Source organism: Notothenia coriiceps, unplaced genomic scaffold (assembly GCF_000735185.1).
Source record: "Notothenia coriiceps isolate Sejong01 unplaced genomic scaffold, NC01 NC01_scaffold00003311, whole genome shotgun sequence".
NCBI classification, from domain to species: Eukaryota; Metazoa; Chordata; class Actinopteri; order Perciformes; family Nototheniidae; genus Notothenia; species Notothenia coriiceps.
Genome location: NW_011336012.1, coordinates 266,318 through 280,521, shown reverse-complemented (window position 1 = coordinate 280,521; position 14,204 = coordinate 266,318). Strand labels below are relative to the sequence as shown.

The following is a 14,204-nucleotide window of genomic DNA, read 5'->3' as shown; positions in this document are numbered from 1 at the left end:
CATGGCATTACTGTCCTCGATTGGCCTGCAAATTCCCCTGACCTGAACCCCATAGAGAATATGTGGGGTATTGTGAAGAAGAAGCTGAAAGACACCAGACCCAACAATGCTAATGAGCTAAAGGCCGCTATTGAAGCATCCTGGGCATCCATAACACCTCAGCAATGCCACAGGCTGATTGCCTCCATGCCACGCCGCATTGATGCAGTAATCCGTGCAAAAGGATTCCCAACCAAGTACTGAGTGCATTAATGGACATTTTCAAATGTTTGATTGTGTTTTGCTGTTATAAATCTTTTTTTTTTACTTGGTCTGAGGAACTATTCTAATTTTTTGAGATAGGATTTTTGAGTTTTCTTAAGCTGTATGCCATAATCAGCAATATTAAAATAATAAAAGGCTTGCAATATTTCAGTTGATTTGTAATGAATCCAGAATGTATGACATTTTTGTTTTTTTAATTGCATTACAGAAAATAAAGAACTTTATCACAATATTCTAATTTTCTGAGACAGTCCTGTATATCAACCAGTGCTTTCTTAGGCTAAAAGCCATTGAATTACGGTGGGAATAACATTTCGATCTGAACTACGCCGATGAGTTCAGTAGAAAACTGGTCCCCTCTTTTCATCCTTTTTTTGTGTTTGCTACTAGCCAAATGCATCGACCACTACACCAAGCTGCGGGTGGAGAATGCTGAGATGCCAGAGGAGGAGGAGAAGAAAAGCATCGACCCCCGCCTTGAGGGCATTGTCAACAAGATGTTCCTGCGTTGCCTAGACGATCACAAGTACAAGCAGGCCATTGGCATCGCCCTGGAGACCAGACGGCTTGACATGTTTGAAAAGACCATCTTGGAATCGGTCAGTTATTGCTTTTACTGCTAGTTTGAAATATAAACTGTTAGATTTAGTAATAACCAAAAGTCTAGCATACCTTGATAATACCCCAAAATACAGAAATGACAGGATTCACTATTTTTTTTTTTTACATCATAGTTCTCACAAAACATTTTCTAAATGAGTTACTGCTGTACAGAATAATGTATTTCTTCTCATGAAACAAGTTATTAATTGTTACTTTTTTCTCTCCTCTCATGCAGACTGATGTGAGTGGTCTCCTCGCCTACAGCCTGAAGGTGTGCATGTCCCTGATGCAGAACAAGAAGTTCCGTAACGAGGTGCTGCGGGTGCTGGTCAAGCTCTACATGAACTTGGAGAAGCCTGATTTCATCAATGTCTGTCAGGTAACGATCAGATCCTAAAAAACGTTATGCATCATCTCCCTGAATAACTCCTTAGTGTAACAGATATATACAGTAAGTTCTTGATTAGACAGATTGTTTCCAATAAGTTATGTTCCGTCATTATTTAGTTTAAGATTTCTGATAAAAATCCTGATCACAAACCTTCATTGGAAAGGATACTTTTAGGATACAGTTTCATTGTGGTTTTAGAATTTGCAATTATCAATAAGTTGTCATTCCATAAACTGTCAGAACCTTAAAATCCATCTCTAATAATTTGTTCTCTTCCCCTCTCTAGTGCCTGATATTCCTGGATGACCCTCAGGCTGTGAGTGACATCCTAGAGAAACTAGTGAAGGAGGACAACCTGCTGATGGCCTATCAGATCTGCTTCGACCTGTATGAGAGCGCCAGCCAGCAGTTCCTCTCCTCCGTCATCCAGAACCTGCGCACAGTTGGAACCCCTATCCCCGCAGTCCCTGGCTCCACAAACACAGGCACTGTGCCCACACCAGACAAAGACAGGTGGGCAGGAGAATAAAACACACACATACACCTAGGCTGAAGCTAGGCCAATTACAGTTCATATATGGGATCTGATAGGCAATTAACTGAAACTGTAAACTAAACTTATTTGGGTTAAATTAGTCACTAAAAATGTGTTTTGTTTTTTACAGTGATGCAATGGAGACAGATGACAAAGCAGGCAGCTCACCTGCTGGAAAGCCGGTAGAAACGGTAAGGTCGTTTTTAGATCGTTTTGTACTGCAGCAGTTTTTTCATACCGTGTCCTTGTAATTTTGCTGTATCTGAATTGAGCAACTGTATTCCATGTAAAACTTTGATTGAGTTGACAGATCATTATATTGCTTCATTTGTTTTTGTAGAAAGATGATCCCAAAGACCAAAACGCCAAGATGATCAAAATCCTTAGCGGGGAGATGGCCATTGAGCTTCACTTGCAGTTCCTCATCCGAAATAACAACACAGATCTAATGATCCTCAAAAACACAAAAGTAATGTAGCTAACAACAAGATAAATGGCTCACAGAAGACAAATGATTATACTATTGTTTACATGATCAGATGAACTTCAGCTTTAGTTGGCTTTAATTCTTGTTTTCTCCGTCACTCTAGGATGCGGTCCGAAATTCGGTGTGCCACACAGCCACAGTAATAGCCAACTCTTTCATGCACACGGGAACCACAAGTGACCAGTTCCTCAGGTAATTTGGTTGGCAGCATATAATTGTATATTTCGTAGATTACACAACGACATGGAAAAACCTATTTACCCTAAGCAACATTTGATTAAATGTTTTGTTTGACCTTGTAGAGAAAACTTGGAATGGCTTGCGAGGGCGACCAACTGGGCCAAGTTCACAGCCACAGCAAGTCTGGGTGTCATCCACAAGGTATGTCCCTATGATTATAATATAAAGCAATGAAATATTTGTATTCCATATTTAATTTTAAACGTAACCTTCTGTGTTTTTCAGGGTCACGAGAAGGAGGCTCTCCAGTTAATGGCCACCTACTTGCCCAAAGACACTTCCCCTGGCTCAGCCTATCAGGAAGGAGGAGGCTTGTACGCTCTGGGACTCATTCATGCCAACCATGGCGGAGACATCATCGACTATCTGCTCAGTCAGCTCAAGAACGCCAGCAATGATGTGAGTTTTTTGTTGTTCACTTTGTAGGTTATTTTTTAGTATAAACTAGAATGTCACAGGCTTCTCCAACAGCGCAACATAACAACACAGATAAACAGAAAAATATAGTGCAAGTAAATAGTAATATATAAAAAGAAAAATAGTTTAAAAAAGTGAAATAGTGCAATAAGAGTCTATATGCAAGTTATTGGAATATGATATATTGGATAAATAATTACTAAGTAGTAGGGGTGTAACGGTTCACAAACAGTTCGGTACGTACCTCGGTTTTTAGGTCACGGTTCTGTTCGGTACGTTTTCGGTACAGCAGAAAAATGTATCACAAAACATAAAATATATATATTTTTATTATTATTAAACTGTGAATAATGTATTCACTCAAATAAATACAAAATAAAATAAACATTAAGGTGCAGCATTTCGATGAACTGAAATAATCTGTATTTGAACTGTAACATTAAGACTTGCTTGTCATTGTATTTTCATGTTTTTTTTAAAGAAAAATTAACTTTTCCACATTGCTTGCCGAAAGGGCTGATCTGCTGGTACTAACAATGTCTCCTGCTGTGGAGAACACCCTCGCTAGGGACAGAGGTAGCAGATACAGCCAGGTAGCGCTTTGCTAACATGGCAACATAAGGATATTTGGCGTTTGTAATAGCTTTGGCTCGGTCTGAACATTTTGCGAGTGGTGGAGGCTTAAATGCTAGTGGGAGTTGGGTTTGCACTTCAGTCTTTTTTCTTTTGGTACCGGTGATATTCATGTTCGGGTGATGCCTTTTCAAATGAGTGTGCAAGTTTGATTTATTGCCAGCCGCGTAACCAATTTCAGTTCAAAAATGTCGACAAACAGCTTTGGTTCGGTCCACCTGCCTTTGTCCGTCATCCTTGTACGTAACTGCGAAACCAGAATGTTCCCAAACTGGAGACTTCAATGATGCTGGAGGATTTTCGAGCTCAACTTTATCTGCGCTCGCCATTTCGACAGTTTCTCAAATTACTGACTAAATTTGAACGCATCCCTGTGACCAGTTCTCATAGTATGCCTCTCGTCCAATGAAATGACTTGGTCGCTCTATGACGCGTTGAACCCAATGTGAGCAAATTACTCTGAATGCTGCGACGCAGCACCTGAGATTACTTCCAAGAAGTTGTTCACGTTCTCAATTTTTTACGTTTAACGTTATATTTGTTCGGTACCGTCGGTACGAATACGTATACCGTTACACCCCTAGTAGGCCTACTTATTTCTGATGCTCTTAAATCTTACATTTGAATTTAATCGGACTGAGATAAACAACGGATCTAAACCTAAAACGATTTTACTCAGATAACTGTCAGTTTCAGCTACTTGCCTAAAAAAGTTACCTAAGTTATTGAAAATGTTGAGACACAACATCACAACATATCTAAGCATTACACATCAAAAAGCCATTGGTGGGAAAAATTACTGTCCACATACTGGGTTTGAACAATGGCAATTATTACTTGTGTTTTATTATTTAACTTCATATAAGAGAACATAATGTACAAGATGCAACCAATATTAGCCTGTCAATACTAGCCTGTCAATACTAGCCTGTCAATATTGTCAACTGTTCAAGTCAAGAAACACTGTACAGGCCTCAATATGCATAACGTCCACTCCATCAGATTGCTTTGTGTTGTGTTCACCACCCTAATGTGATGAAGCCATTATGAGGGGACTCTCCAACACACTCTCACTCCATAATCGTCCAGGAGCGACGTTTGGTCAGGGTCCCGTGGCGTGCAGTTGTGACGCTCCTAGGCTCCTTCAGCTTCATAAAGGGATGCAAATAGCTTTCAACTGATTGCAATGTATTCCCATCTGCTGCGGGATTTGACGCTCATGGAAGCACGGCATTCGTTTGTGTCGCCTGCCCTTAAAGGCAATGTGAGCGTCCATTCCCATTGGATAACGGAGAATTTTACACCCGGAAGTANACTGCTGTCCAGAGGACCGTCATTGACACCCTCCATCAGGAGGGTAAGACTTGAAACTGCACTCTGTGAACAGCTTGCTCTTTGAGAAATTTCTTTTTGTGTCTTACCCTCCTGATGGAGGGTGTCAATGACGGTCCTCTGGACAGCAGTCAGATCAGCAGTCTTCCCCATACTTGTGATTTAGTTTACTGAACCAAGCTGAGTGTTTTTCAAGGCTCAGGAAACCCTTGCAGGTGTTTCGAGTTAATTAGACGATTCAAGTGATTCGTTGAACACCCTACTAGTATACTTTTTCATGATATTCTAATATTTAGAGATAGGATATTTGAGTTTTCTTAAGCTGTATGCCATAATCAGCAATATTAAAATAATAAAAGGCTTGCAATATTTCAGTTGATTTGTAATGAATCCAGAATGTATGACATTTTTGTTTTTTTAATTGCATTACAGAAAATAAAGAACTTTATCACAATATTCTAATTTTCTGAGACAGTCCTGTATAAGCTGAATGAGGTGAAGTACTTTTGATTAAACACTTACCAATGATGGTCTCCACATATTCTGAATCATCAGTCACATTGAAGAGATCTCCAGCACCGAGAGCGTAGTTCAGAGATTCCTCAAAGGCTCCGAGGTGGTAGAAAACCTTAGAGGCCACCAGAGCAGCAAACGCTCTGCTGCGAAACGTCTCATCTTCATACAGGACCTCGCTGTTTACATAGAGCACAAGAGCAAAAATGTGATGAAGAAAAAGTTGACCTCAAAGGCATCTTGATGCTTAACTATTGAATGTAAATGTTTGCATCTAAATGAAATTGTTCCGTCCAACAGAGAAATTGTGAGCAGCAGAAATGAGAAAGGTTGCAGATATGTGCTTTATAAAACTATTCTACTCAATCATACACGCTGGAAGAATATTCTGCATGCGACCTGCGATTATGGGGCACATTGCACTGCTATATTTAGTCTTTGTCTTTACATCGAGTGTGTCAATACTTAAAGTAAGTGCTGTCTAATGTACCTGTTTTATGTCATATAAAGCGGTCAAGCTCTTATAGTCTAGCATAGTACTTACATTTTATCTACGGATCCAGAAATCTCTGCCCAGAAGTCATTTACAATGGCATTGAGCTTCTGCAGTGCAAACTCCTGCAAGTAAAAACAGACAGATATGATGAATATACATTATAAACAAAACATAACTATGTTGTTTACTTTTGTGAAACTGCAATGTTGTTCTTATGAGCATAGTTTCAAAGTGTTACATAGTTTGGGTCCATGAAGAATAGCATGAGGTTGACAGAAAAAAAATATTTTTGCAAACTAACGCAGCAAAAACAACCATGCAAAATAACTGGGTCATAGGGTATTCTAAAGCTGTTTTGCACAACTACACTGAACTACATTTTTATGTGAAAAACAAGTGAAGCATTTCAAAAAGCTGACCAAAAAAATGAATATAAAATGTGAGGCTTGCATGGTCAAGCAGACAGAAGATGCTTGACATGATATGATAACATCACGCCTGTATGGAAGTTGATACAATTAAATGACATCTTATGTCCTGTAAAAGAGTTCTTACCTTGAGCTGAGGCTCCTCCTCATCAAGGAGTGATATAATTCCAGCTTTAAAAAAAGAGAGAAACAAAATTGGTTGCTTGTTACTTTAGAGTTCATATTCTTTCACTTTTGAAATATATACAATATATGTAGGCAGTAAAACAAAAAGCTTTAAATAAAACATATAACGCCTAAATGACAAACAAAGTAGTTGCCCATAATTGTCAGACATTAGTTCACACATGTACGCGTTGAAAAGGCATTATCAAAAATACTGGTAGTAGCACATATTAAAATGTTATGTTAGGATATTTTATATCAACAGCTTATAAAGTCAAATGCAAAAAACAAATAGAACTGAAAAGAAAAGGGTCGATGCTGTAATCGGAGTCCGTTTTGCACAATTACACTTTAATGTAAAATAAATTGAGGGTGTTATTATTTAAGTGTTTATTTGAGGATTATTTCAGTGTTTATTTGAGGATTCCAAGATACATAAAAACATTTCCGTACATGTATACAAATGAACTTGATCACCTTGTTTTCGAAGCTAAAGAGCCAACATGCTAGTGCAGTTATGACTTGTCATTAGCATTGACGTTTCATCAACCAAGTACACCTTCCTATATTTAAAACAGCCATGCAGCGATTACAATATACTCAAAGTTATACCACGGACACATTACTAAGGGTTCTTACCTCCTGAAAATATGTTTTGCTGGATATATTTGCCTTTACCGGTCAACGGCTGACTGAGAAATGCTACATTAGCTGTGTGACTCAGCTAAATCAATGGCAGCTAGCTCAAGATGCGGCTAGCAAAATAAAAACACTCTCTACCACGACCTACCTGCGGATGTTATCATGTTGGCTCTTTATTCCCTCCTCAGCCCCACGATCCTGTATCGACGGTGGAATTCCGTGCGATTTGTAAGAGGAGATAAAGAGAAGAAACGATTTGTAGTATATTGAAATTCACTTCAGTGGGAACAAACGCAAGCGCTGCTACCTTCTTTTTGTCTAAAGCCGCAAGTCCCTTCCTACAGGACCTCAGGATTGGCTGTCCTCTTTTACGCCTGATTAAAACAAAAAAATACACATTATAATCCATTGTGTCTTCGTAGGCTGGTTTGATTTATAGTACTCTATGTTAGTAACTTAAAGATATGATAGTATTTTAAAAGTGTCCAAAACATTAAGAAGCTATTATGCAACACAGTTATTTAACGGATCCCATTTATGGACAGGCTTTTCTAAAGGTGGCCTATCGTGAATCAGTTGTTTTGCCATAACTGATAATAATTTGCCATCACGAACAAATATCACATTTATTCATGTTAATAGAAAAATAAGATACCCTGACCACTTGGTTTAAAAATTAATAATACCAAAACTCTGCTAACATTAGCTGACACACACTGATAAAAACACAGGATATGACACAATGTATTCTTGTATTATAAAAAACAAAAACATGTTTTGGTTTATAATGGTTTTCTGTACGTAATTTTAAATGTCTCCGGATCGGATGTAAATGGAGTATATTTATATATTTTAAAATATATGATTTAACTTTTCATTAATTTATGTAAACTATAATTTATTGTCTTGCTATGTAACCTATTTTTTGCTATTGAGGAATGCTAAATCATATTTATATTGCATATGTCCGAAAGCAAATTTTTCCCATGCCATGTCAAGAATATTTTGGATGGATTTATCACTTATTATAAATGACATTCCAACTTGTATACATGACATTTCTCTGTTTTATGTGTATAATCCAAATGTGATCATTATTATTTGTAAATAATAAAGTTGAAAACTGTGCATTTGCAAAATAAAGTTAATGGAAATCAAGGGTTGGGGGCTTTAATATCAGTAATATTACTAAATATAGAACAGTACAGTTTATTCTCAGTTGCCAACAGAAACCCTTAATATCCTTTTAGTCTGAACGAATAGCCAATGAATGTCACAATGACACAAAATTAAATCTGTTTATTTACATACTTATTTGCATGTACAGACCAGTAGCCTACATAAATACATAGTGAGTGAAAAGCAGTTACATCCAGACGCAGATAATGCTATTGCGAAAAGCAATAATCTAAGGCACACATTTCTAATGAATGAATGTAAAACATAAGAACAGATTCACAACTGTAACTGTGGTCAGATTAACCTACTGGTTAATCGTCCCAGTTAAAAAAATAAAAAAAGACCCATCAACAAAGGCCCTATTTATGTCTGTTGTGCTTTGTTAATGTGTATTCCAGATGACACAAAAACATGGGCTTTTTAAGAGCATTAGAGTTGTGGGACCAGTTGGCAATCAAGCCCTACTTGACTATACATCATGTTAAAAGAGTACTGTTGCTATAACTTAGCCTAATTGCAGTTTAAATGTTTTAAAATAACAGACAAATCTCTATTTAGGCCTCAAAATGTTTTATTAAATGATGTGAAAGTTAATACCATTGTGCATCAGGTGTAAATCTGCTAAATTACAACAGATAGGACTATTTACCAACATTTGGTTAGATGCGATGTGAATGTTAAACACTATGAAGAAACGGTGTTACATGTAATAGGGCTCTCTAACCAGATGAAGCTAACTGGTTCTTGAAAGTTAAGACAGAATGATTGTCTGCAGTGATATGCCGGCAGCTGCAGGTCACGTGTCATGACATCAGCTGTCTCCTCCATCCATTTGAGGTCCAGCCGACAGGGAAATGGTTTTCAGAGGGATACCCTCCTCTTTACTTCCGGTGTGATCTAAAAACAATGCAAACATTGTTACTAATGTGAAATTAAAATGATACAATTTAGCTGCAGCGGGACAGGTTGTCTGTCAGGGTTAACAAACTCTTGTGTGTATGATCAATCTAATGGCTGATGCATTCAATGAGTCAATCCGTTTTCTTTTAACATGCCTTATCTGTTGTTTCCTGTCAGAGATTTCCTGAATTTCTAAAATCAACTTTTCTATTTTTTTTCAGTTGCACTTTACCACTTAAAGATGAACAGACAGTGGAGTAAGATCCAGAACATTATATTTTGTGGTTAGACTTATTCTTGACAGGCCAACTGGTTAGATCTGCTTCTTCTATTACATCTGTCTTGTTTATCATCACTTCATGAAATCTGAGATAAAAACAAGCCCATTAAAGGGAATGTCCTAATGTCATTGCCAACGAGTTGGCCTTGTGATAGACTGGCAACCTGCAACCATGCCTTTTGCCCATTTTGTGCCATCTGGGTTAGGCTCCAGTTTCCTGGCAACCCTGAAAAGGACTAAGGTGGTTTAAAGAATACATGAAGAAAAGAGTTGAAAAATCCTTAGGAAATAATCTGTATAGTTTGGTTAAAACTGGACTTTGGGACGATGCTGCTACCTCTTTGCCTGCCGTTTGAAGAGTTGTTGGCCTGGCCTCTCCTATGATCCCAGGACAAACATTGGAATGGCCAGAGAAGCGGGTTCCCTCTATCCCTGGTATTATCTGAAAGGCAATAATAAGCGTTTAACAAATTGGCAGCTTATCTAAGGGCCTGATTGTTTCATGAATGTTCCCATTGTTCCGCGGCCTTTGTAGCCATGCCTGGGAAGAAACATTTGTGCATAAATGTGTGGTCTTGTGAATGTTGTGGATTGACCTACATTGTGGAGTGCACTAACACAAATCACTGCAGTGTTTGCCAGATTTTCCCGCAGGAACTTCCACTGTGTAATACTCATGAGTTTCCAATGATCTTAGGTTAAACTTTAAGGTACCCATATCACTATAAAATATTATTTTAGTTACTTCTATGGTTCTCTTAATTAACTGATTTACTTGTAAAATACATTACTATGTCTCAGTCCTGTATGAGTGGCAGGTTTTTGTGGTATCTGTACAATAGGCTAACCCTTCAAAGTGTTTTTAAAGGTGTCAAGTATACAATTTTGTGGTTATTCTTCATTTTGGCAATTGTATGCTTCATCAAAGTGACATTATGCCCTGGTCAAACAGATCACGGTTCAAACTTCATGTTGATAAATCTCTGCTGACGTGTAATCGTGTCTGGGCAAACGACAAAAACAGATGTACATAATACTATACACTTAAATAATAATGTACTATGTGATTGATAGCTTCAAAGCTATAAATAATGTATGTTATTACACCTGCTGTTTGGGATGAGTGTATGACTTTGCAGGCGTTTTTCTTGATGCTGAGGATTTTGGCCTCTGTTTTAGGGATAAAACAGCCGACCCATATTGTTTCTGGAGACTGTTTGTGGAACACAGAGCGGATCAGACTCTCCAGGAGTTGCGCACACTGATGCGTTTCGGCGCTCTCCTCTCCGGTGCCTATTAATCCAATCAGAGCTGGTCTGGCGATTCTGGCACGTCTCGTGCGTGCCTTTACGTCCTTCAGTGTCTCTTTTAAGTACAATTCGTTGGAACTTTTGCTTAAAAACGTCTGTCTGAAGACGAATATGATGACAGGAGAGTCTATAGTTCGCTTTCGGCTGTAAATGTTTGCTCTCCTCGTTGCTGTTCTCATAGGGGTGCCATTGCGCGTAGGATTTCCTTTCTCCACGTCCTCAACCACCGGACAGGCTCCCAAATCCAAATCCAAATCCGTAGGCCTCGCTTTTAGTGGTATTTCATGGCTTTTAGTCTTGGTTTTTTCGCAAACAGGGTATATACTTGCAGTATCGCCGTGCATGCCCGAAGGAGAGTTGTTGAACTCCCCGTTGCTGTAGTGAAACATGTCATTGATAAACTCCTGCAATATTCCAGAGTCACCCCCGTCCACATCTTTACTTTTACCGGCATCACTGACCAAATAAATCCTCTCTTTACCTCCGATCAAAGTTATAGTTTTCCTAAACTCCCTCTCCTCCACTGGCAGCGTCGTGTCCTCCAGGAAATCTGCCATTCCAGCGGAATTACGTCGGCGCGAATCCGTTTTATTTACAGCGAGCCGTCAGGCCAGTCTCTGCCGCCTCACAAACGCGCACACGGTCAACAGGAACACTACGAAGGAGCTTGGTATAGAGACTCAGCGTCGATTCCTATTGGCTGGTCAGTTTGACGGGCGGGACCAACTGCCATGTTTGCCACCACATGCTTGTTTCGAGATAATGAAGGTAAACTTTTATAGATAACTTATCAGTTATTTTAAATTAAACAATACCATAGAAGCGGTTTTTATGTATTCATTTTATTGTATTTATTATCTTGTAACTTATTTTCAACTGCATGCAGTGAGGAGGGCAAAGAAAGAAATGTATTGTAGGCCTACAGTAATGCAGCTTTTTTTAAATGCGCAAATGACAGTACACACTTGACTTAACTTGAGGATATAACAAAAGTAACATGGGATTCAAGAACAAATATGCAAATCTATTTTTCATACATAATACAAGTGATTGTGGGAACAGAGGGGGTGGACTGTGGGTGATGCAATCATGGTGCGAAGGTCACTCTCTTTATTCCCACTATTCTCATTGAAAATAGTCCTGCCTTCTCTCCAATGTTGTAGATTCCTGGCTTCTCAAAAAAAAGAAGAAACAAAGAGAGGGCGGTCGTAAGCAACACCTTTAACACAATAGTTTCTTGTCTCACCTGCTTTTTTCTACTCAATTGTTAAAATGGTTTTCAGCCATGCCTGACTTCTTAACACCAGAAAGGCCTCTCACCCTCAAAATCTCCCACATCAGCAGTTTGTTGAATTCTCCACACACTAATCCTTTAATCCACACATGCCTGTTCTTTAATTACAATGTGCTGTTAGCCAAAAGGCCACTCTATGTGAAGCTCATGAATGGAAATGTATTCACTTCTAAAATGAAATGACTTCAACTTCTGTCCTGATTGGTTCATTGTTTACTGATTAATACATGTTAAACCTGAATGTCTGATCAAAGACAACGCAGTGGTTTTGGTATCTGGCCTTCAGACTGGCTGAACTTTGATCAGTTTGGCGTTTTGTTTGTTGTGCAATTGTTTTATCATGCAAGTCCAACTAACTGACAAAATAACTGCTTCTTTGGGTGTCTAACACGTCGTTTATGTAAAATAAAAACATTGTTTTTTTACCATAAAGGAAATCTGTAGCAGCTCTCACTGAAAACATAATTTGTGTTTTAACCATTTGAAGCAGACACTTAATCTCTATGGCTCCACAGAGTTGTACTGTATGTGTGTTAGATAACCTACTGACCTCTTTGTTCATGGAAAGGAGGAGCTGAGGGTTGAGAAGCTCCCCTGGACCAGTGAGAGAGACACGGAGACCTAAACGAACTGCAAACAAAATTAATTTCTCAAATGAATTGTATTATAATAACATTTAAACAAGCCTTCGAACCATTATCACACCATATCATTTATTTTCCTTTAAGAATAACTTCCTTCTGAATTCTTTCTCCTTTTTGGCTACAGTTTCTATATTTAAAGTGTCTGTATACCTATTCAACAACATTCTCTCTGATTGTTTTTTTTTCAATGGACCCGCAACTTTTTTTCCTACGTGTTGTAACATTGTAAACACAGTATGAAGATGTTAATTTTTTTTAATAATGTCTGTTAATTTTTGGCTTTCACACAGGCAAAATAACTTTAGAGGAAAAAACTAATACTTAAAGTAACATTACAAATAATCAGACTTTGAAAAGTAGAAGACAAGGTGAAATATATTATTTTGCTGCCATCTTGTGGTTGAAAATGCTGCCAGGATCTGTCCCCACCACCCGAAGTAATACAGCAGTTCACAATAGTGCAGTGTTTTGAACTAATCATTTAGTTTCACTAACAAGTGCAGCTGGTCAAATATTTAATCATCACTAGTGCTCATATACAGATACTGCCTCTCAATTTACTAAACATTTTATATTAGCTAAAGAAATATAAACACTAGTGTAACGTTTTTGCTTTTTAAATGATGAACAATGCTGATGACGTTGCTCAGTTATCATCTAAAGATAGCACTATCCATTTTCAGTTCACACATAACATTTTCTTATCTCATCATGCTGTTATGAGTCGAGTGAGGAGGTTTGGTAAAATCTCACAACCTGTGATTTTCTTGTCAGACATCAGATGTCTGAGAGAAGAAAGATGAGTGGCAGTCAGAAACTTGAGAGGCAAAGCAGAGTCTTCAGTGTCAGCCGAGGAAGAGCTTCTCCTTCTTCTGACATTATTTTCTGTCATGTCGGTGTCATTTGGAGTCAGCATTGGAACGACTGTGGATATATTACCATAAAGACAGGACATTGAGCCTAATTATCACATTCAGAGTTTAATAGTTAGTTTAAAATGAATAATATGTGTGCTGGTGGAATCAGTAAAGAAAGATAACCTGTAGTGAAGAAATGCTGAGTGAGCAATTGATCTGCTGATGACCTGGTGGGTGCTGTTCTCCTTGGCCCAGATTCCCCCAAAGAACCTATATGTTTGGAGTTTAAAAAGCCTGTAGTCTCGCTAATCCTATACTTGTACTAATATTCATTGTAAACTGTCATGCATTAAACAAAAGAGATTTGAAAAGCTTCACACAGATAGGAAGAATATAGCATTGAAGGTACTTAATTTTGTTGTTATGGCTAGCAGTTTTCTTAAAGGAAAAAAAGCTTGCATGCCCTATATGATAAACACACACATTCGGATGATATGATATTTTCCCAGTCTCTGCAGTCAAGAAATTGTAGTGCCATAAAAATGACGTTCCCATATTTTCTTCCCATTTGTGTGCTTCTATTTATTTTCTGTG

General features: G+C 38.2%; 2 protein-coding genes across 4 annotated transcripts in view; both read right to left on the bottom strand.

Annotated features, from left to right (window-relative positions):
* Positions 1 to 7,482, bottom strand: part of psmd1 (proteasome 26S subunit, non-ATPase 1) — a 58,811-nt gene extending 51,329 nt beyond the window's left edge. Inside the window, exons 1-4 of the mRNA XM_010766389.1 lie at positions 7,295 to 7,482; positions 6,467 to 6,510; positions 5,960 to 6,033; positions 5,425 to 5,594 (exon numbers count right to left, since the gene is read on the bottom strand). Of these exons, the coding sequence (XP_010764691.1) occupies positions 5,425 to 5,594; positions 5,960 to 6,033; positions 6,467 to 6,510; positions 7,295 to 7,310 (304 nt within the window). The 5' untranslated portion in view covers positions 7,311 to 7,482. The remainder of the gene's footprint in view (positions 1 to 5,424; positions 5,595 to 5,959; positions 6,034 to 6,466; positions 6,511 to 7,294) is intronic.
* Positions 7,483 to 8,747: 1,265 nt separating this feature from the next.
* On the bottom strand, positions 8,748 to 11,503 carry LOC104941299 (uncharacterized). Of its 3 annotated transcripts, none has more exons than XM_010766384.1 (3): positions 11,297 to 11,499; positions 9,843 to 9,947; positions 8,748 to 9,222 (listed from the first exon to the last, which is right to left on the bottom strand). In XM_010766384.1, the coding sequence occupies exons 1-3, from the start codon at positions 11,370 to 11,372 to the stop codon at positions 9,137 to 9,139; spliced, it is 267 nt and encodes an 88-aa protein (XP_010764686.1). In that variant the 5' UTR covers positions 11,373 to 11,499; the 3' UTR covers positions 8,748 to 9,136. The 3 variants fall into 3 exon arrangements, with proteins under 3 accessions (XP_010764686.1, XP_010764684.1, XP_010764685.1); XM_010766382.1 differs by having other exon boundaries at positions 10,613 to 11,498; XM_010766383.1 differs by lacking the exon at positions 9,843 to 9,947 and having other exon boundaries at positions 10,613 to 11,503.
* Between the last annotated feature and the right edge of the window lie 2,701 nt (positions 11,504 to 14,204).

Excerpts from the sequence above, each read along its gene's own strand:
- LOC104941299 (XM_010766382.1), bottom strand. The coding sequence starts at position 11,372 with ATGGCAGATTTCCTGGAGGACACGACGCTGCCAGTGGAGGAGAGGGAG. Across the intron at positions 9,948-10,612 it reads ACACTCATCCCAAACAGCAG|ATAATACCAGGGATAGAGGG; the intron begins GTGTAATAACAT and ends ATTGCCTTTCAG. Across the intron at positions 9,223-9,842 it reads TTCAAACGGCAGGCAAAGAG|ATCACACCGGAAGTAAAGAG; the intron begins GTAGCAGCATCG and ends CATTGTTTTTAG.